A 23,019-nucleotide genomic window follows, 5' to 3' on the forward strand; every position below is an offset into this window, starting at 1 on the left:
AGCACTCCACACAGAGCACAAACCACACCCAGACGCCCATTCATGCATCCTGTTACATAATGCTGCTGCACATATCAGGCATCAACTATTTAGATAAGTGAAATGCAAAATGGTCAATACTATATACAAAAAAACAAAAAATTTAAAACATATTTGCACTTACCGAGATTGTATGAAAGCCTGTGACAGTCGCGAGAATGAAAGAGAGGGATTTGTGAAGAGAGCCTGGACACAGACCCTTTTAAGTAGAGGTTGACACACCCTATTTGCAAGTCCACCCATTTTTCTGTCTTTTTTTCTCTCTTTTTTCTTTTCTCCAGAAAAATGCTGGAAAGTATTTTGTCTTGCTTTGCCCCTGCCTGAAAGCCTCTTTCGAAACAGTAATACTGTACCAGTATGGGAATCTTTTAAGTCAAAAGGATGCTGTAATGGTGGTTAATATAAGATCCTTTCATTCCACATGATGAAGGAGCATCAAATCTTTCACATACGTGGATATCCATATCCTGCAATTTCTTTCAAAACTCAACCCCAATTGTCACAGGAAAAACTTCAGTTTTTGAATCGTTTCCTTCATTAGTCAAATAAACACAGCTGACCTTTAAATGTGGATCCCTGCTCTGTAACATACTGCTGCATGCAATAACCCTATGGCCTTTTACTTCTTCTTTGATTTAGATCTATTTCAGCTCATGCATGCGTTGATAGTTCAGGTTATTAACAAAGCCCAATGTCTTTTATTAATCCCGTTTTTATTTTCCAATCAAATGTCACTTGACTAATGACTTTCTATCCATCTGAAAGACTGCCAAGCAAGACTCTTGCTAACACATGTATTAAACACTGGGATCACTGTAAATTGTATACTTTTAGTGCTGATACATAAGCTCATTTCACTGCAAGTCATTTTTCCTGGTTGTAGAGAAGTTTTCCATCGAGGGATTGCTCATTTCAAGTAAAAGAACAGGGTATTACTTCCACCAGTGCCAGCAAACTGTGGCAGGATTTTGTCTGATTAAGATTACACCGGATAGTAAACTCTGCTTAATCACTTCTGGCACAAGTAGTAGCAAATGTAATTCTACCTTAGGCTACCTTTGTACCAACTGGATGTCTTCCTGTTCAACTATTATCTCGTGGAGTTTGTTCTCCTGCTTCATGTCGGCCCAACTTTGTCTCTCTGCGGCTTCTAATACAGCCTTGTATTGAACACTGGGTTCGAGGAGAAGAATACCAACTATTATGAAGGATGTAACAAGTACATGAGACTCCAGCCTGCAGGCTTTGGCACTGTGAGCGAGAACCTCAATCATCAACAACTTGTTTCTGCGGAATATGTCGCAAGTGTTGTTGTTGCATATATCATAACCTGGTGGGTATATGCTGAAACATCTGACAAAAGGAGGGGATGGTATTAATGGGAGACAGAGACACAGAGAGCACAGACAGCAACAAGAGGACAAAAGCAGAGGGTAGGCGTGGGCAAGGCACACCATGACTCACTGGTAGAGAATGCTTGCGGATACTAAATGTGCCTTAAACACACCATTCTGATAATGCTGCTCTCCCTTCACACCAACATCTATGAAAATGATCCGCTGAGTACACCAATACTGTAATTGCTCCAGAACTATTATGAAAATTGTCCCTTCCCAGTCAGGATTTTTCCACAGATTCAAACGTGCGAGGGAACATGTCGCTGGAATGCATTGCAGACTGATGCACATAGAAGTTGTGTTTTGTGAGTTCCCATGGCGCAGCACAGCTGCTTGTGGCAGGGTCCTTGTGGATGATACAGTTAATTAGAAGGGCAGAGTCTCAAACATTTACTAAACCTTCTTTGATCATGATTCCCAAACAAATTGTGCCTGTACTATTACAGTCTGTCGCAGTTTATAGCTAGATAGCAAACACCAAACAAATGCAGGAGAAATTTCATCTACTTTGCCATTTAAGAGATGGACAGGAATGCACCAGGAAAATTACATTATCTGCCTCTCTGTATGCCTTTTGTGCAGAAGTTTCTTGTGATTTGATGTTTCAATACTGATTTGATGTTTTTTAGCCACACTCGTGTCTGTCGGCCTGTCTGGTCCACCACTTTGGATCGGACTGAAATTAACAACGGAAACTATTTGATGGACTGCCATGAAATTTGGTTCAAATGAAGTATTTCCACATCTACTGGAGGGATATCCACAATAGTTTGTGCTGACATTCATGAGTCCCAGGCAACGAATCCTCATGACTTTGGTGATCCCATGATTTTTCCTCTACAGCGCCATGAGGTCGACATTTGTGGTTTTAAGTGAAATATCTCAACAACTATTGGACGGATTGCCATTGAATTTCCCCTCAGGGTGAATAACAATAAAATCCCTTAACCTTTCATATCAGATCAAAATTTCAACATGACCAAACACAAGAAAAAACAAGTAACATTCCCATCAGCCTCAGCAGTACTTTGTGTTGTAGTCAACATTATACCTGCTAAACATCTTAGTAGTTAGCATTTAGCTAGAAGCACCACTGTCCGTAAGATACATATAGTTATGTAATACATAATTTTGGGGGGGGATTTCTAACAGCTTCCATTAAAAGCACAAGTAAAGGCTCATTTTTTTTTTTGGCAAAAACAACCCCAACTTCAAGCAAAACTCAGCTGACTTATTCGTGATTTTGAATGTAAGAACGTTTTTCGTGCGCAAAAGAAACCGCGCAGTGTAATGCGCTGCTGTTAGCGTTCAGAGCAGCCCTCTCTATTTTTGGCTAAACAGGCTGCTGTTGTGTGCTGTGTACTCTCTGCCCCTCTCATGGCAACAACACCAAAACTTTCCACTCCAGCCCAGTGGTTGATTGTGTGTGCATGTGTGCCCAAGTATGTTTGTTTACTTTGAGCAGAGGATTTCACAGAGGAAGTCGCTAAATTACATTACAAAGCACTGGTTTCAGCTGCCGTAAATAAAGGAGGATGAGAGGGGGAGAGAGAGAGAGAGAGAGAGAGAGAGAGAGAGAGAGAGAGAGAGAGAGAGAGAGAGAGAAAGAGAAAGACAAAAGAAAGCTAACTTTTCTTGTTTTTTACCCCGTCTTGCTCCTCATTCTCTCTCTGTCCTGGTTTGTTTGGTAAAACTTTCGCTTAAACGTGCAACAAAAATGCAAAGTTATGTGATGAACACACAATGTGAACAAATCATTCACTTCCTGGTTTCTGTGAATCAACAGCATATGCAATCAATTATTGTAGCTTGATCCATAAAAGCCTGTAGCTGTTAAGCAGCTGCACTTGCGCAAGAGCGTGTCATAACTCTTTTGAGTTCATTATAGTTTATGAGCTATGGTTTGGCTGAATGTGTCCCTGGAAAAGAATGAGATCAAAACTGGAGCTTAGTTCTCTTGGCATTTGTGCGGTTTTAGTAAAAATAATGCTGCCGCTACCACGCAGCTTGGTTTACAATGAGTTACCATTGGACACCAGGAAATATGAGACCCACAGAGTGCAACACAATGAAATCCACATTTGTTCAGTGACTCTCCCCTTTTCTCTCTCTTTGTGTTTGTGCCTTATTTGCTCTTGTTTCCATTATTTCTGAGCTTTGTATAATGACTGAATATGCTGAAGACAATATACTCTTGCAGAACAAACAAACTGCTGGTAATTTGACCGTTTACAGAATATTATAAATACGTAACATTTCTTTGCTAAAATGTCTAGAAATTCGTTGATATTTTGCTGACATGTGCCCCTACAGCACCTTATCAGAAGACTTTCCAATGATGTTCAAACCCAAAGGAATTCAGACTTAAGTTAAGTTAATGGTATGTTTCATTCGGCCGCCTCCAACGGTCAGACAGGAAAAACACCAGATGATACCCCGGAGAGTGAGGAAGGAAGTTGGCAAGCCTTAAAAAGCTTTCACTCATTATCTCACCCGTGAACATGATATCTGCCTGAGTCGTGTCAGATTTTCGTCTGCACTGGTGGCTTAACAATGAAGACAACAACTGCCATGATCCAGCACTACTTCACGATGACGTTAAACTGCGACTGCTGTTATTATCATGACTGCGAAGCCCCTTGCAGCAGAAATGACATTTACATGTGCAGGTACAGAATAATCCTCGCACATCCATGAACTCCATTTGCTGTAGCAAACAGTCTAAGCCAAACAAAGCACCATTCATAAAAAGTGACTTCTGCTGCCAGCTCTCTGCTCTGGCTGAAGCTGTTGAGGTTACAGAGTGTTTTAGGAGCCTTCGATGGTGCAGGTTTGTGAATGTTCAGTACAAATGGACATCTATGTTCCATTTATGCACTCACTTTGTGAGGACTGTTTCCAACCCTCCTTTATAAGGTATGATATGATTTACAGGGATTTAAATCAAGTTCAAGTGAAGCATTTTGGTTTTAGAATATTTATTGCCCTTCGTGGTACAGTATCACCTTTATGGAATCAATCATCTGATAATAAATGACAGCTAAGTACTGAAACCATGCAAAGTTTGTGTTTTTAGTGCTGTTTATTATTTCCCTTCCTCTCTCTCTTCCTTTTTTCCCTTTTCATTTCTCTTCAGCTCTGCTTACAAATTTAGATGTGACATGGATTATGTCAATTAACAAAGATACAATGATTTTAATGACTTAAGACACAACAACAACAACAACAACATGCAGCTGCAAATCAAAATGAAGAACTAAGGAGGCACCTGGCCACCTGTACAGCCTCTTTCAAAGGTGGAGGTGATTACACCTGGCTAGGGCGTGTTTCTTCTTCCTGTCTGACGTGTGGAGAGGTGATCTTTCTGGTGGGGGCCTCTGAACTGCAGAATCACTGAACAGAATGAGACAAGCTGAATCTGTATCCACAGTCTGCAGTGTTGCTACAGAATATCTACACAATGTTCCTCTCTGATTTCATCAGTTTCTCTGTGACATGTTCTAGCTGGTTCAAGCTTGCAGGAGCAAGCTTTTAAGAAACATAGAGATGTACTGTACGAAAACATGCATTCACTTCATTTACTTGTGTGTAGTCTCTTTTGGTCTTCAGGATTAATTATATGTCTTTGTGCAGCAGAATAGGAATTAGGGTTAATTTATGCTTACACTACTTTTGGTATAACTTTACTTCTGCAGACAGTAATTTGGGTCCCTTGCAGACCACCTATTAACTTAATTTGTCATAAATGATTTACACAGAAATATGTTAAGAAGATGTATCTGGAGGGTTCAAGTCATAAAGCCTATACATTTTACCAAGAGTACATTTAAGGTGAGATGCAACAGGTGAATAGGGTAAAAATCTTAAGTAGATTTCACAGTGAAACTTCCCCACGTGAACACTTATGTTAAAGAAAGTTTTTTCTTGTATTACAGGTTTTGTAAAAATGTATGTTTAAATATGCAACTAAGGCATTGTTTAATTAATAATGCACTCATTTGCTGATGATCTTATGTTCTAGTTGTATAACATAACGTTACTAAATTTGTAGGAGGAACAACCCCTATTGTGACTGTACATTGTGCAGCCTAGCATCATTTTCATGCAAGTGAGCTAATATTGGCGGATGTAACGTTAAATTGGCCTCATTCCCTGAGAGGAAAATATAATGCTAATCCATGGGTAATCTCTTATGTGCGTTAATATAAATGTAACAAAGAATTATATGTTTGGGGGTTGGGATTTCACATTTGTGGGTAAAAGCAAACATGGACCGAGGGACACCTTGCCTGTCGTGCAGGGTGTAACATTAACATAAGCACCCGCCACCCACCTAATGCATGCAGTGATTTACATACATGATGGTTGATCCCTTTACACAAAATCAAATTGTGACTGGAGAGAGCTCAAACGCTTCAGACCAGGTGCATTCTGTTTATCCAGCTTCAGCTGGCTGACAGATTCATAAAGGTGGTGCTTTCAAACAAATAGATGCAAATTGGCAAAGATAAGTAGTGTCACACAAAGAGATGGAAACTGGGAGAGAGAGTTGGACAGGGAGTTGGACTGGAGAGAAAGATTATGCAAAAAGATCCTGATAAGAGCCAAAGACTGAACGTGTGGGGGACTTCCATCAATAAGAGTCCGTGTTCGTTTCCATCCTCAGCAATGGCATTGGATGCTGCTATGCAAGAGATTGCTATAAAAAGAAGAAGAAGCCCACATTAATTTAAGATTAATATTTTTATTCTCAATATTGAAGGGACACTACTTTGAAAACCAGTTTACAGGAAGTCTTATTCAGGGGCTTCTGTTGTCAGTGAGGAAGTGCTCCGTTTTTTATACATTATGATGCAAAGGTTTTCCAGTCAGTCGTCTGTTTAGTCTTCACCTTTCTGGCCTTTGCTTGTCTTCTTGTACTTACATTTGGACATGAGACGAACACACCTATTGAACTCTCTGACGTTGATCGTTGCTGCCTCTACCCAGCCATGTGGAAGTCACATGCACTCGTTTTAGCTTGGAGAACAGATTATTATGTGTAACATGAAATGCATCACAGTGAATGAAAAGCAGGACAATAAGTGCATGTTTTATGTATAGATATGCATGTTGTGTCCATTAGTTGAGTCATAGCTATAGTTGGACAAACAGACTGAGACTGATTTTGAGGTTAAAAGAAAAAAAAAGAAAGAAAGACGATGCCTTTGGAACATGGAGGGTGAACAGAAAATACAGCTGCATACACTTATGCTTTTAGGCTTAAGTTTACAGATGAGAATGTAAAAGTCAGAAGTTCAAACTCCTCATTGAAGGAACAGAGCATTTACTCAGAAGGTGGATTGATGATATGTCGTCTACAGAGAACATTTGCTTTTGTTGACATTGATTACAGTCTGTGAAGCCTGTGAAGATTCTCAGTCATCCAGTTCATGGAAGAGGGTTGAAACGATTCAGCCCTCCTTGGATCACCAGCCTCCGTGGTTGAGAAGCTAACAGTTTCCAAGTTTCTGCAACGAAGTCAAGTCACCTGATATTCAACCATCTTTGGATATTGATGTGTGAGGTGTTTAGTTTAGATAAGAGTAGATAATCTGTGTGAATGTGGGTAAATGGAAAGCTATACACTGAGTTTCATCCCAGCCCCAGAAATGGTGAGTTTCAAGCCTGTTCCAGATGAGAAAACTTTCTTTTCAATATTATTACTAATTAATTAATCGCTGGTCTGAAAGGAACCCAAAGTGCCGGGCTGCAGAAACAAAGCTAGACCAAAAGTTTTGTAATCATAAACTAACCCTAATTCTTATTCTGCACAGAGACACGTAAGTAATCCTGAAGATGGAGGAGACTACACCCAAGTCAATGCAGTGTATCCACATTTCAGTCAGGTTGTGGTCCCTTATGAGACTAAAAGGTTTTAAACTTCATTATAGAAATTTCCAACATTTTTGGAAAATTTGCTATTTGCCGCCTCCCCCCTGCCTCTAGTCTTTGTGCTGGGCTAGAACATGCCTTGCAGCTATGTCTGTATCGATCTTCTCATCATGGGTAAGACTCCACCCCAAACTCTCCCTTTGAAACATGTAAGAAGACAGTAAACTTCGGTTATAAAGCGTTTGTAAGCTTGTACGATGTGGCAAAGTCATTACAGTGAAGTGCAGACCGAAGGAGAGAAGGGTCTGATGTACTGATGAATTTAAAGGGTTTATAGGGTTAACCCTATGGAGCTGGGTTGGGCGAGGGCTGCGGGCAGCAGCAAAGACTCAGCTCTCTGTCAGAGAAGCAGGTAAGGACCTCTGCTGGATCTGAAGGAAAGCACAGTGTTAGAGAAAGATGTCCACCTGTATAAGACACAACTATAGCAGTTTTAGTTTTGCATGTGGTATTTACTGTTTTGAGATATAGTTCATTTGACAAGAAGACAGCAACATGTCTAAATGCTACTGCCACAAGAGTCAGACAATAGCCAGTAATGAAGACCTTTGACCTTTGAACAATTGCCATCATAATATGTCTGCACTGACAACAGGAGCTGCTGGTACATGCACTCAAACCTGTTTATTTGAGTTTGAAAACTGGTTTTCAAAGAAGTCTTCATTAAAACCTGGCCAAGAAAAAATAATGTTTTTTGTTTTTTTTTTAAATGCAGTTTTTAGGTATTTTATTTTTATTTTCTAGGCAGTGTGCCATGTCTGTCAAGTCTCTGTATTATTTTGAGCACATTTCATGTCTTGTCTTTCCTGTTTTATTTTTGATATCACTAACTTTGTGTTTCTGTTTTAGGTTCACTTCCTGCACGCCCTTCCCCCATCTCGTCACACCTGCTCCCTGATTGTTCTCCCCACCTGTTTCCCATCTCACCTGATTACCTCTTGTGTTTTGCCCTGTGTGTCTCACAGTCTCGTTGCCAGTTCGTTGCACTTCACAGTCCTCGTTCCAGCGTTTATTATCATTGTCTGTCTCGTATTCGACCTCGTTTTTTGCCTTAGATCTTGCCTTTAGCCTCTCATTCCTGGATACCTCTGCCTGTTGTTTCCATCTCCTGTGTACCGACCTCTGACTGGAAATAAACTCGTCTTTTGTCTGAACCCTATCCGAGTCGTGCATTTGTGTCCGCCCGTTTCTGTGCCTTGAGTTCATGACACAGTGGTGTTGTTTCCTCCCTCACATCAGGTGCTGTCAAGATTTCAACTTGGCAGAAAAGCCAGTTCTACAGGATTTCACACTCCAAATATTTTGTTGGCAAAATCACTATAAAGGCAGCGAATTTTCTCGTTTGTCTTCTTGTAGACGCTTTAAAAAGAAAATCAGTGTAATGTTCTCATGTTTATGACATGTTTTAGTTTTACCGAGAAGACAGCAAATAGAACAGTTTCCAAAATGTTGTAAATTTCCTTGAAGGTTTGGTCAGAAGTTCATTTCCAACAGGTGAAAAAAAAAAATCTAAGCAATATCATGTTGATATAAACACATTTGTGGAAGCTTGTCAAAGATTTTTACTTTTTCCTCCCAATTTTTACTTTTTATCTCATAATTGTGGCTCTCCATGAGCATTTTTTTTAAAATCATGACTAACTTTGCATCATTTCTTTTACTTTTACAGGTGGAAATGGGCTCCCCTGAAGAAGAATGCTTGGGTTTTACAGGAGAGATATCATGTTAAACTGTATTTTTAAACTGTAACGTGCCACTGTTATGTAGGGCTCATTATATTTCCCTCTAAAAAGGATTAGGGTTAATATATGTTCACACAGCTTCCAGCTACACACTAGGCATGGCTTTGACTATGATACATATTCTGTATCTGAAAGGAGCTTTAAAGTCACAGAAACCCTCTGTATTCAAAGGAGTGCACTGAAACTCACTTGCAGTACATGAGAGAAAATGCTCGTAAGGTCAACAGTGTGCTGGCAGACGATCTCCTCTTGTGAAGATATACTGATACACTTGCTCCACCTGGCAGGCAGCAGTGAGAATGCAGTACAATAAATTGGCGAGCAGTGGGTGGGACTCTGATTTAGGAAGTGGTGAGGACACAAAGTCAATTTCCTCTAGTGTGGAGTTACATTAATTCTGACTATTCAAAGCTTCCAAACACAAACTTTGTACACTGGTTTAAAATCTGCTCTTAGCAGTGTATACATATACATATACATATACATAAACATCTCTGAATTGTATAGCTAAAACATTTGTCATGACCCAGTGCTAAATATATTAAAACATCTTGATTTGGAAAAAAGTCAGACATGCTGTCGTACAGTCTTTGTTATCAGCCATGCAGACATCCATCCTTTTGATGACTAACCGCATAAAGGAGCAGGTGGTTTTCTGTGTTAAGTTAATCTTGGAGCTAATTACATACAAGAAACTTAAATCCTGTTGTCATCTGGGCTGCTTTCAGGTGTTGGTCCTTTTATACAACACTAAAGGTAAACCTGCACAACCTGTTCTGTTCAGTGACACTTGTTTTCTCACAGGAGGCTACAGGGTCTCGTTCCTTCATATCTGCGCCTGCGGCAGCAAATGTTCTTTGGAGAACTGGATGCTCAGCCAATCACAAGTGCCTCACAGGAATGTAGGTCAGTTAACACTTTGTGGGGTGGATCATTTGAATGGACACAAACTGAACAGAAATTGATTAAATCTATGGGACCATAGTCTGTGGACACATTCCTGTTATTCGCACCTTAGTTTTCCTGAGCAGAGCAAGTGTGCTGTTCGAACTTCTGAATAACAACAAACCCCAAACAACTCTATCATAGTAGTCTGAGCGCCCCTCATTTTTTGTTTTCATTTTTTTCTGAGAGACTGAAGTATAAATGTGGGCTTTAACTCATGTGACTTGACACCTAAACACCGAGAAGAAAGACAAGACAGGCAGAAAAGACAGAGAGATAGATATTTTCAATGATATTTATGACCTGAAAAATATCTGATGTCAGTCAAAGCCTAAACCTGTGCAGGACTTCAGTGGATAGCATTGGAAAGAATAGACCAGACAGCTCCGCTGAGGAAGCATTGACAGTGATGCGCGCTGGAGGACAGAGCAAACAATGTCTACTCAATGTTTGATGAGTCCATGCATGTTTCCTTCCATGACAATGACACCAAATACTCAGCAGCCACATGTGCAGTGATTGTCATAAATGAATGAGGAAGCTCTCAACAAATCAAACTTCATAACTGCTTTTTATTTTCAGTAGCATCTGTTTTCAAGCTCAACAGTGTCATAACATACACACACTGTATGTGTCACATGTACAAAATGTTTTTAAAAGCATTATGGTGCTATAAACATTTAAGGATTTGTAGTTAATCTGCTTATTCTGCTGCTGGTTCTTCTTCTTCCTCTCCTTCCTCTTCTTCCTCTTCTTCATCATCATCATCTTCTTCGCCTTGGGCTTTCCTGGCAGCCCTGGCAGCCCTGCCACCTTTGCCACCCTTGCCGCCTTTTCCCTTGCCACCCTTGCCGGTCTTGCCGGTCCTCTTCTGGTAGTGGGATCTGGCCAGGACGTTCACACACCGACAAAACTCTCGGAAGTTGACCTCGTCATCCCGGTTTTTATCGACTACTTTCATGGCACTGTCAATGTCCTCTGGATTTACTTTAGCCTGAAGAATACATTCTTGGAGTTACAAAGCAGCATGGAATACACAAAAGCACACTTGAATGATTAGTAAGAAGCGGGATAATGCTTTTTTTTTTTTTTTTGTCTTACTCTTATTTCTGGACTTTGTGTTTCTGCCTCCAACATGCTCTTGAACACATCTCTGCTCAAGCGCCCTTGTTCGCCAGCATACTCCAGATATAGATCCACAATGTTTGTGATGAGCGCATCCAGACGAGCCATGGCTGTAGCTGGGGAAAAGATTGTTATTAATTTTAAGTATTTGAAATATAGGCAGGAGAAATTACCTTTAAAACATACTGGATGAACAGAAAATACTTTGCAGGCACTGTTGTGTCAAAGCTTATGCAGTGTCTTAATGGCAGTCCATTGGGGGCATACAGCATGCTGTAATATTAGTGTTTACAGAGCATAAGATGTAAAAGTCAGTGGTTCAACATCAGTAAAGAGGCTGAAAATGCTCAGACCTTCTTGTGTTTGCAGTAGCACTGAATAAAGCTTTCATAAGCACCATGAAGATTCGCTCAAGTTTTAACAGCAATAATAATATTCTGGCATTTCCATTGCACCTTTCAAGCTCAGCATCCAAAGATAATGCTGCTATTTTCTGGCCTTCCACAAAAGACATCTTGCTTTTCATCAGCACTCACCTCCTTCTTCACGTTCACCAGATGAAGCGAGATCACGTCCGTGTCAGCAGTCCCAGGTGAGAATGCTGACTGAGGGGAAAGCCTCCTCTTAAAGGGTTGACACACACTGTCAGACAAAACACACACCCATCCCCAAACACACACACACACATGCATGATGGCATGTATATAGCCACAGGCACACACGCCGACAATGATTCATTCTCTGGAAATGCTCCCTACTCCACCCAAACTAGCTCCATCAGTTGTCTCATCACAACTGCAGCGCACTAAAGAAAACATTAAGTAAGGTGTGTATATCTGTGTTGTATAGAACAAATGGTTGTATTTGTTGACTGCTTGTGTGTTTGTTCAGAAGAGTCTCTGTGTTTGCATGCACATGTGTTATGTTGCCCTGGGGTTTTGCAAATCTTCTGTATTCACAGGGCTATATTTAATTTAATTCTTTATTTGTTTTGCAAATACAGGCAGGGATGAGACTATGAAAACAGGGCTTCATGCTTCTCTAGCCATCATCACAATGTTAAAAGTAAAGGGGTGTAAGAGCCAACAGCGCCAGTTTTAAACTTTTGAGTCTTAGTGGTGTCAGAATAAAGCTGAATACGCTTTGAAATGCATGTTTCTAACTTAAATTGATAGTATCTGTAAACAAAAACATAATTCAAATTAGCAGCAGTAACATGCGTGCTGGATATAAGTATCAAAACACTCTAGTACGAGAGTCTTGACTGTGTCCTTGAAAATCCTTATATGTGACAAGAGTCCCTCTTGTTAATCCTGTTATGTTAATCAACCTGCACTTTCCACTTGTCTGTTCCAAGGCAGCATTTTCTTCTTCACTTGCCCTCTCGTGCCCCCTGCCAAATCCCTTTACAGGTCAGTTCAAACTGTTAAGCGCCAGCCTCTCTTCACTTTGGCCATATTACTTTCACTTATTGAATACTATCAGATTCTCCTTGCAGGGGAGGAAAAGAAAAACGAGATGGAGGAACATGTGGTGTTGATTACAAAAAAGTTCATCTTTCCACACTCTGCTCACTGAGGTATAAGTTACACTTTCACTGCTGGAGAGGTTGTGTGCCTCTGTGGTGATAAGTTTGCACAATGAATATGAACATTAAAAAGTTACACAGTGAATAGAAACAGCTTTGAAGTCCCTTCTTAATACTACCGTTCATCAATATTACCAGTCTTTGCAGGAAATGTTTAAAAGACAGTTTTTAAAGATATATGAAACATTGTTTTGTGTATGTTGCTGTGGCTATTTCATAATCAATATAATCCACCAGAAAAGCAAAAAGGAAAAATTTTGAAAAGCCACACAAAAAGAGTGACACCACAACGGAAAGATTCGATTCATTTCTGAAATGCAGGGGTGTGGAGTACAGGTTTCTCTACATTTTGGTATGCACATACACAAGTGGGAAGGACGTATGTGCTGACTCTATAATTATGTTGATTATGTTTAGCTCAATGCATATCTTGCAAGTTTTATAAGGCAGTGAACAGAACTGTCGGCTCAGAAAATACAAATCTTCAAAGGCTCTTGTAGGAACTACTTTAATAATAATTTGAATGAATGAATGAATGAATGAATGAATGAATGAAGGCTTTATTTCAAACATGTGTAGTACAAAAAATAGCAAAAACAAAAACAAATGAACAAATGAAAACACTTAATTGAGAGCCATTGGAACAATGTTAACATAACATGTTCGAAAAGGAGTAGGAATAAGCATTAGCTTATTTGATCCTACCCCTTCTCCACTTAATGATCATACCATATACTTCCTGTGTAACCTGTTTTTTTTTTTTTTTAATCACCTACTTCACAAATAAGCAATGCCAACAATAGCAAATAAATAAAATAAATAAACATGTAAATATGTGCGAACCCTAATGATCATCATACCCTTCTTCTTCCCTGTACCTCGTGAATACCATATGTTTGTACCGCTGTTTGAACATGCTCATGCTTGGACATGCCTTAGCTCCCCCGACAGTCTGTTCCACAGTTTCACTCCACATATAGAGATACAAAAAGTTTTTAAAGTTGTGCGAGCACAAAGGTGTTTTAAATTCATTTCCCCCCTCAAATTATATCCCCCTTCCCTTTGATAAAACAAAGGGAAGGGGAGTAGGTTGTTTATTGCTTTGTACATGATTTGTGCTGTTTGAAAATGAACCAGAACTGTGAGTTTCAGTGTTTTTGATTTTAAGAATAAAGGATTTGTGTGTTGTCTGTAACCAGTGTTATGAATTATCCTTATGGCTCTTTTTTGCAGTATAAACAGTGGTTGTAATGTACATTTGTAAGTATTGCCCCAAATCTCTGCACAGTAATTTAAGTATGGTAGTATCATTGAACTGTGAATGAATGTGGAGTGATTTGTGGTCCAGAAAGTGTTTTGCTTTACTTAGTACTGAGATGCTGCGTGACAATTTGTTTTATACATGTCTTATGTGAGATTTCCATGTTATTTTTTCGTCCACAGTTACACTAAGAAATTTATTTTCATGAACCCTTACAATGTCAACCCCGTCTACCTGTATTAGTGCTGTAGTGTTCCTTTTACAATTCCCAAATAACATGAATTTAGTTTTGTTTAGATTTAATGATAGTTAATTTAATTTAATTTTAGAAAATGCATATGCACGGCAGTAATGTGTCCTGCTGATGATGAGTCCTGCACAAACATTAACAGGCACTTTGTCTTGTTGACACTAACGACACTTCATCTACACCAAACCACACTCTGTAACCCAGTGTTTATCATGTATAACCTCCATTCATCTGATGGTCTTTGTCAGGACCTGGTGAACAGTGTACATTTTGTGTTTGCAAGTTAAAATCTGGCATAACACATCCTCGCTGAAATCAGCAACCCTTATGAAACTGTCTTTTCTTGCTCAGTTGTGGAACTGGATTCTAGGTGGACTGTCAAAACGTTTTTTAGGAGTTTGGCTACATCTAGTGGCGAATTGAAGACATGACTCCTTGTTTAAAAGACCAAATCAACTGTTTTCAGTGTCTCATTGTCCAGTCCTTGTTAAAGGCTGACATGCTGTCTGAACTGTGATCACCAACTCCCAAAGAAAGTATATTTTAGGTTGATTTATGTCTAACTATCTTTTTAAATTGTCATGTCTCATTGTCCAGCATCCATTCACCTTCCCTTTCTAAAATCCCAGAGAAACTTAAACTTGCAGCTACAACAAATTACAGTCAGGCTTTTGTTGAAGACGGAAAGCACCTTTTTAATAGTTAAAAACATTGCTGTTTAAATAAAAATGTCATGGAAGATCATGCAGGTACACGTTCTGTTATCCAGATGAGTAACTTGTGCAACATTTGACATTGTTTCCTTTCTAGGTTGTAGCAGTGAGTCAGTAACCTAGAACTGGGAATGCCCTTGCAGTTTAGTTATATTTGTATTTTATTTATCTGTAAAATAGGTAGTGCTCTGTTGTCGGTGACATTTTAATTTCCTCTCACCTGTGGTGTGCTCCAGGACTCCTGTTCTATTATCCTGCGTGAGCCCCTTGGTTATTGATGTAGTTGCTGCATGTGTCCTCTGAATTTTTGTGGAGATGAGCCTTTTTTCATACCTTACAACCCCAGCACACAGTCTGCACTGTATGTCCAACAGCAGTGATGGACTGCATGTTTAATAACTTTTGAATTGGCACAACAGGAAAAGCACATGTGTAAATGATAAAACAAATGATGGCTGAATTCCATTTAGCTGCTTTGATTTCATACTCTTCCACCTCTCTTGTATGGCCATGGCTTTCTGGGACAGAACAAAGCTACTGTTCATGTAATAATAATAATAATAATAATAATAATAATAATAATAATAATAATAATAATAATAATAATAATAATAATAATATGTATTTGTATAGCATCCTTCATACAAGATATGCAGCTCAGAGTGCTTTATAAGAAAGAAATTATATGCATCAAGTCCTTCAGTCAATCGTATCAAAGGCTGCAGAGCTAAGAGGATAAGAACTGAGACCTTATTTTCATCAGAATTTAGTCACTGATTATTTTAGTCAGAGCAGTTTCAGTGCTGTGGTTTGTAAACCTCCTCCAGAATGTTATTTTCTTTTTAAAAAAGTGTTCATTTGCCCTGAAACTATTACTAACTATTAGTGGAAGGTAGGTATTTGTCTGTGGATTACCTGTTTGCAGACATTTGTAACCTTTAGCACATGACTTGAAACTGTCGAACACCTGCTTTAAAATGCTGTAGGTACGGGGTCAACACATGAGGTGGAGGAGTTTGACTCAGGGACATTATTGCAGAGCTCAGTTAATGTAATGCAGGAGAATTTTCTCGTGGTTATATCTTTTTTACAGGGTTTGCTGAGGTCATCCGTGTTCACTCTGTTTGGGGTTATTTTGTTAGTGAAGAAGTTCCTCACAGTTTGATGTAAGGAGCTCTGGACGGGTGGGGGCGGTGCTGAGTTGCTGGTCAATAGTGGAGAATAATATTCTAGAGTTCCCAACATTCGCTGTACTAATCTTGGACAAGTGATCCTAGACGTATTGCTTTGTTACAGACAGTCATGGCTTCTTTTAATATATTACAGTGAACTGTGAGCTGAGTTTTCCTCTATTGTCTTTCAGCTGCTCGACAGATTCTCTCATTCTCATTAACACTGCTGTTGTTCAACCACAAGGTGATTCTGCCAGTCGGGTTCTTTAATGGAGCAGTCTAAGGCAGATGACATAGCATTATTGAAATATTATGAGTGAACACTTGTAACCTTCTGGCAAAACTCACCAAATAATTTTTACTAACTTTTAAAGCATGACAAGGCATGTTTCTTCCCCTCCTTTGTGTATTTTAGGGCTGTGTATCATCATTTCACAGCAAGATCTCTCTGAATGTTAACTATCCCAAGAATGCATCTGAAAAGACAGACAGGGATTTTGAAATCATGACCCGCAGGCTTGGGAATGATGTTTTCTTAAACAAGGAGTTTCTTGCTGTCTTTTAACATCCCCCTTAAATTACATGCAGTCCAAAAATGTACTTACTGATTAATCGTAATTATGATCACCGGTCTCCCACCTCACGCTCTGCAGCGTGCCGCGTGGCTGCACATTAACCTTCTTTTTACATACAGCACTTTTCCACCTGATGACATATGTGGAATTCCACGTTGGCTGGTGCATGTCGTGTTCAGTCCCGTTGGGGATGTTCATATTTGCAATGAAAATCCTGACCGTGCTACTTGTGTGAAATGTCAGTAGAATGTGCACAGAAGTTGAAGTGAATTTGTTATCTAAACTGGAGGAGGGCCATGACAGAAACACCGTCTGCAAAAACCATAAACCTTCACACCCCATCAAATGTCGTATGCACTTTAAGCACTTTTATTTGGCACAAGACGAAGCCGTAACTCATGAACTCATGGCATACAGGCACGTGTGCTGCACCCATGTTCATCTGCTATCAGCACATTCCCATATTGAACCATTTACATACTGGAAAGAAACGCTACTGCCTCAACTGAACATTCAAGGAGTATTTATTGGTGAAACCATGTGTTTCAGATGTGAACACATCAATACTCCCAATACTTTCTGGGGTATTTTTCTGGCTACTCCTCTTGATTATAACGGTTCCATGTGTATAAGAAATAGATGGCACACAGCGTATAAAACTATATGCAACCAGAGGAAAGCTTCCTCAAGAAGTAGAGGAGAAAATACATTTTTCTATCACAGATACTGAAAGAGCAATCAGACAAACAGAAGGTGCAATCTTTCCAAAGTTAGTTTTTACTGGTGAATCTTGACACACACTCGAGCGACAAAGTCATCTTGCTCTTTAAAAAAAAGAAAAATCAGCATGAGTATTCGCCCATCACTTCTTGCCCTTCTTTTCGTGGAGCACGTAACACTTCTCACAGGCCATCGAGAGGCCGGCAACGAGGGGAAGAAACTCTTCAAAGTCCAATTTATCATCTTTGTTTTGGTCCAAATCTTTCATGATGCAGTCCACAGTTTTGGTGTTCTTCTGGGTCTGGAAAAGCATTAGCAAGAGAGTAAGTGAGTCATACTGTATGCGGATTGATTGTACATATGTATACGAGGAGGACAGAGATTAGATTTGATAGAAGACAGAAGATTCTTACTGCCAGGAAGCCGGGTAACTCATTCTCAACCAGTTTCTTCAGTTCCTTCTTGTTTAAGGTCTTCCCATCACCGTCTTGACTGGCATAGCGGTGGAAAATGACAATCAGGGACTCCATGCATTTCTCCAACTCCGTCATGGCTGCAGAGGCAGGTGCTGAAAGGAAGAAAGACAGGTGTGGGTTTAAATATCACAGGAAACAATTATCTGACAGGTGGTGTGAGTTTTTATGCTGGATAATAATTTACATACAGAGAAGCAATGAGAGTGACAGACCTCTATCTCTATCTGGCTCTGGACCACTTACAACACTGACAGGCTGTTTGATATGTACAACCCTGATTCCAAAAATGGGATGCTGTATAAAACATGAGTTAAAAAAAGAATGCAATCACTTCCAAACAAACTGTTTACTGATGGCAGTTTTTCTGAGCCCATGTAATAATCTCCTTTATACAATCGTGTGTTCACAAAGTAGTGAACCTCGCTCCATCCTTGCTGGTGAGCGACTGAGCCTTTCACAAGCTACTGCCAGAATACAGAAGAAACAACAGACCCCACCTTTAAAATAATGTACTGTAATGTACAATAACGTGCATATTAATTCATCCATATTTATAAATTAAAAATAAAATAAATCTAATTCTGAAATAGACCATTCTGCACACTGACTACTTTAACTTTTGTTACTTAGAGTATATATTTTGATGCTAATACTTTTGAAGCCTATGTTTATTTTTGAAATTAAGATTATAATTTTAAACATAGGACTTGTAACAGATTATTTCTGCACTGTGGTAATGCTGCTCAAATACAAGATCAGAGTACTTGTTCGACTTTTCCACCACTGAGGCTGCTTCATCCAAAACTAACACTTTGTTCACTGAGGATGAGGATGTGGGTGTTGGTTTTACTGGCACTCAAAGCACATTCTTTGGCTATTGGATATTTTCTGGCACATACACTAAAATCCTTATCTCAAAGCTCCCACTCTCGCCCTGCCTTCCCTTTCCATTTACCCTTTTCTGGATTTCAGAAAACGAGGTCGGCCTAGACGGACGTTAAAGACAAAAGAGACTGAAGGAATTTCAGGGAAAGATAACGGAACTTGCCGCAACTTGTCAGAAGTGGAAAGTCGTGCGTAATGCGCTTTCGACGCCCAAACCCACCAAAGAAAACATGGTGAACAGCCGACAGACTAAAACTTAACTGCAGCAACAGCAGCTTTTGCATGCAGCCTACACAAACTCCACGCAGCGGCTCAGATGAATAATCTCTCTCCGTTAGGAATGATCTGTTTTCTGTCTAAACTCGTCCAACTTAGAAGAGATCACTGGAAACAGTAAGCGTTTGAAATGGGTTTTCAAGAACTTACCTGGACACAGAGAGGCAGAAACTCTAGTCTGAGATGAGCCTTGAAGAGAGCAGGGGCTCCCTGGAAGTTTATTCAAGAATTTATAGCCAGCCAGGCAACGCCCAGTGTGATGGGAGGGAGAGAGAGAGAGAGAGAGAGAGAGAGAGAGAGAGAGAGAGAGAGAGAGAGAGAGAGAGAGAGAGAGAGAGAGAGCAAACAACGTGGAAAATAACCCATCCCTGCCCATGTGTCTCCACAGGGCTGTCAAAGAAACAGATACAGAGATGAGTCCATAGCTTCCAAATGTTCACCCTTTTTTGAACATCAAAACAGATGCCCCAAGATTTTTCCTGTTGACTTTTAAGATGATGTCATCTATAGACAGAAATATCCAGGTCCAGCCTCCCTGCTTATAAAAGCTGTTGGTCTAATGTGAATCATAATGAAATCACCAGACAGGCAACAGCACAGCAAAGTGAGTCTGAGCTGTGGAGGGACACTTGCAGGATGCTGGGACTTGCTGCCTATAGGCAAGCCTGGGCCTAGACTGCCTGAGTCACACCTTTTGGAGACAAATTGGTCTTAAAGGCTCAGGTGGCTTCTTCTGATCCAGTCTTCTGTTGGAGCCGTCTCCAGTGGATATATTTGACTAAAACCACAGCTTTGTGGCTGAAAGAATCAATAGTTTCATATTTTCCCAGGCCTGATTTCAAACAGCCAACTCACATGAATCTGACTGCACACTTTGGTTAAAACAAGGTAGAAAGTTGTGTCAAAGACTTTTACAGTCTTAATGTATTTAAGGAAGTTTCACTCTGCCTGCTCACAGCGAGAGCCGCACCTGGAAGCTGCCCAATACAACCACTGTGTGATCTGTCGACCACTGAGCAGCTCCAGAGGAAATGCTGGGAGTGATTTCACCTTCTCTGTCCACATTTGTCCTGCTGGTCCAACATTCAAAGCTTGCCAAGGCCTCTTTTTTTCCTAAACTTTATGCCACCATTGCCAAAAACAAAGTAGAGTGAATACAAAAAGAGAAACCACCGAACATTTTTGACCTGAAAATCCATCCATACTGGCACTTTTTACCACCCCAAAGAGCGTCACGTACATTAATTTGGTCTAAACCCATTTATACTAAGACTTGTGTCCATGTACACATTCACACACTTGGTTAAGTCCATCAGTCTACTTCTGATGCCCACGAAGCAGCTATGAAGGAGTTACTCTGTCAGGGCTGTTTTAACCACAGGTGGCAGAAGAGGAGAGGAAGAGAAACAATGACTGTTTCCATCCCTCCTCCACCTTTTCCTTAACAGATGTTCATCAGCTCACAATTTTCAAATACCACCACACCTAGTTGAAAAAACAGACTGATGTGCAAACTGAATAAAAAACACAAAGTCTTTTCCAAGGTTTAATTAGAAAATGAATCGAACAAAAAAGCAACTTCATGTGCTGATCAGTGCACAAATCATGACGGGATGTATGAATCTCTTTGCAACCAGTGTAAAAAGAGTGCTGAGGAAACGGTTGGCAGTGGAATGTAGATAGCTGTTAGGGGGTTTTTATGTCCAGTGACATTTCTCCATAATTCAAATTCCAGATCAACTGTGACAAAATAAGCATCTCCTGTGTTCTCCCCATCAGCACCTGGATAATATTGACTGATTAACTGGATGCAAGTGGGATCCAAAAGATTCATCAGTTCTTCCTTTTGCCCTTGCTGGCAGCCTTGGCTGGTGTTACTGCAGGAACAGCTGCTTGGTACAGAGCGGCAGATACTTTGTTGATGTAGTACAGTGCGAAGAGGGAGAATATCAGGCTGGAACAGAAACAAACGCAAAGCACAGATATAATTTTTCTTTTTAGCATAAAATACTTTGAGACTAATTCTAACTGTGATCTATGAGATTGAAGGTGGTATTTGTGATCTGCAGAGGTCACGTACCATGTGGTGACACAGACACGGTGTACCAGACCAGAGGCAAACAGTGACAGGCACAGGCACAACAGAACTGGAAGTGGAGAGAATGAATAACACAGATGAGTAAAGCACCAATATTGTTGGCTAATCACAGAGAACGTGTACATATTGTTTGTATGTTAAATCTCTGACCAGCTGTGTATTAAAGAGGTTATCTCCTATTAGGAGATGCCAGCACACAATATAGACTGCATGAATTTGATTTCAGAGTTGTCACCACTTACTCTCTGGGAATATCTTGGCTTGGAATCCCTTCCCAAAAATCAGGTTTTCCAGATTATTAAATGCCTGCAAATGAAGTTAAGGTAGAACACTGCTCAAGATAGCAGATTACTCAGAAAGATCAGAAAATGGGATTCAGCATTTTGTGGAGAATCTGTACACAAAAGGCAACAACAGCATTGGATGTTCATCAATAAAAACTGTTTTAAATAACATGTGAAATTGTGCAGTTCAATCCATGCTGTCACAAACAGGATACAGTGAGGGAGCAGATGAAGAGGACTGAGCCCAGGAAACCTCCCAGGATGGTGAGCCACTCAGTAGATCCCAGCTGCTTACTGAACATCTGCATCCCAGCAAATACCAGCACTGACAGCAGACTGGACAGCACTAGAGACGTGCCTGTGTTCACCGCTACAAGGCAAAGAAAGTCAGTGTTACTGCAGCCTTTCAAGCACAGATGCGATTCATTCACAAAGGCCAGCCTTGATAATGATAGAATATTATGGTGCAATAACCAACAACCTAAAAGACAGGACCTAAAGGACCCTACCCTAAACTGATTCATCCACTTGACCTCATCAGAAATAAAAACGCTTAATATAAACACACATACAGGTACGAAAGTGGACGTAGACTGCATAACGTTAGCTGCTAATCTAGTGTGTTTAGCGAATAAGCATCGAATATTTCTGAATATTGTGAGAGGTGGAAAGAGTTACTGTTGAATAACGTCCACATTTAAATTATAATATCGTCAATTTGAGAATAAATCAGATTAAACCGTCCGGATAAAACATCTGACGTTAACTCCTCATAACGTAACGCCACGTCAGTGTTCGTTCATAAACGTTTCCGACAAATTGATGCTAGCTTTAAGATGAACTCATGTTAGCAGCAAAAACATGCAAATAATATACCGCTCTATATACAGAGTACAATCAAAAATAGATTTCCTTGCTGCCTAACATTAAGTTAGTACATACAGTAAAAATGTTGCTGGGCTAACTTAGAGTAAGCTATTCTAAACGTTAGCCTTAGCTAACTAGCTTGACCACAGATGCTATCTTACAATATTTACTCAAATACAAACTTGCTTGGTGAGATTGCTCGAATGATAAATTAATCGTGAATACATACCCATGACTCAATGTTAAAATAGCGCCCTTGTGATGAAACAGAGGTAAATTAGGTTTTACTTAGAGCCAGCTAATTGTCCCGGCTCTAGGAACTAAAAAACCTATGACACGGTCCAAATGACAGGTGGGACCAGTGGGCGGAGTCACGTCACACAACACGCATCCCTTCATCCTGATCCTAAGAGGCAGTTAATGACACGCAGTATGAGAAACAGATATTCCCCCTTTTTGAAAGTTCTTTCATTGATGAATCTGAACCTGAACTCTATACTATACCACTCAATCCTGCAGCCTGTACTGTTTATGAGAGTACTGCTGTGCAACCTTTATTTTTTTCCTGCTGTTTTTATGCCTTTGTTTTGTTTTGCCTACTTTCTTTACCCCTGACACTCTGCACAATTTTGCAACTCATGAAAGTCATGCTTTCCATCTGCTACAGAGAAT

General features: G+C 40.0%; 2 protein-coding genes across 2 annotated transcripts; both read right to left on the reverse strand.

The window, feature by feature from the left end:
- Positions 1-10,760: 10,760 nt before the first annotated feature.
- Positions 10,761-19,333, reverse strand: s100a10b (S100 calcium binding protein A10b). Its single transcript, XM_070966924.1, has 6 exons — positions 19,249-19,333; positions 17,875-18,029; positions 17,608-17,762; positions 17,463-17,467; positions 11,159-11,298; positions 10,761-11,051 (listed from the first exon to the last, which is right to left on the reverse strand). The coding sequence occupies exons 2-6, from the start codon at positions 18,010-18,012 to the stop codon at positions 10,761-10,763; spliced, it is 729 nt and encodes a 242-aa protein (XP_070823025.1). The 5' UTR covers positions 18,013-18,029; positions 19,249-19,333.
- A 1,284-nt stretch (positions 19,334-20,617) lies between these two features.
- krtcap2 (keratinocyte associated protein 2) lies at positions 20,618-22,701 on the reverse strand. The gene is made up of 5 exons (XM_070966747.1): positions 22,577-22,701; positions 21,696-21,850; positions 21,439-21,502; positions 21,179-21,245; positions 20,618-21,052 (listed from the first exon to the last, which is right to left on the reverse strand). The coding sequence occupies exons 1-5, from the start codon at positions 22,578-22,580 to the stop codon at positions 20,932-20,934; spliced, it is 411 nt and encodes a 136-aa protein (XP_070822848.1). The 5' UTR covers positions 22,581-22,701; the 3' UTR covers positions 20,618-20,931.
- Between the last annotated feature and the right edge of the window lie 318 nt (positions 22,702-23,019).

The sequence above is a fragment of the Chaetodon trifascialis genome, chromosome 7, assembly GCF_039877785.1.
Source record: "Chaetodon trifascialis isolate fChaTrf1 chromosome 7, fChaTrf1.hap1, whole genome shotgun sequence".
In the NCBI taxonomy this organism is placed as follows: domain Eukaryota; kingdom Metazoa; phylum Chordata; class Actinopteri; order Chaetodontiformes; family Chaetodontidae; genus Chaetodon; species Chaetodon trifascialis.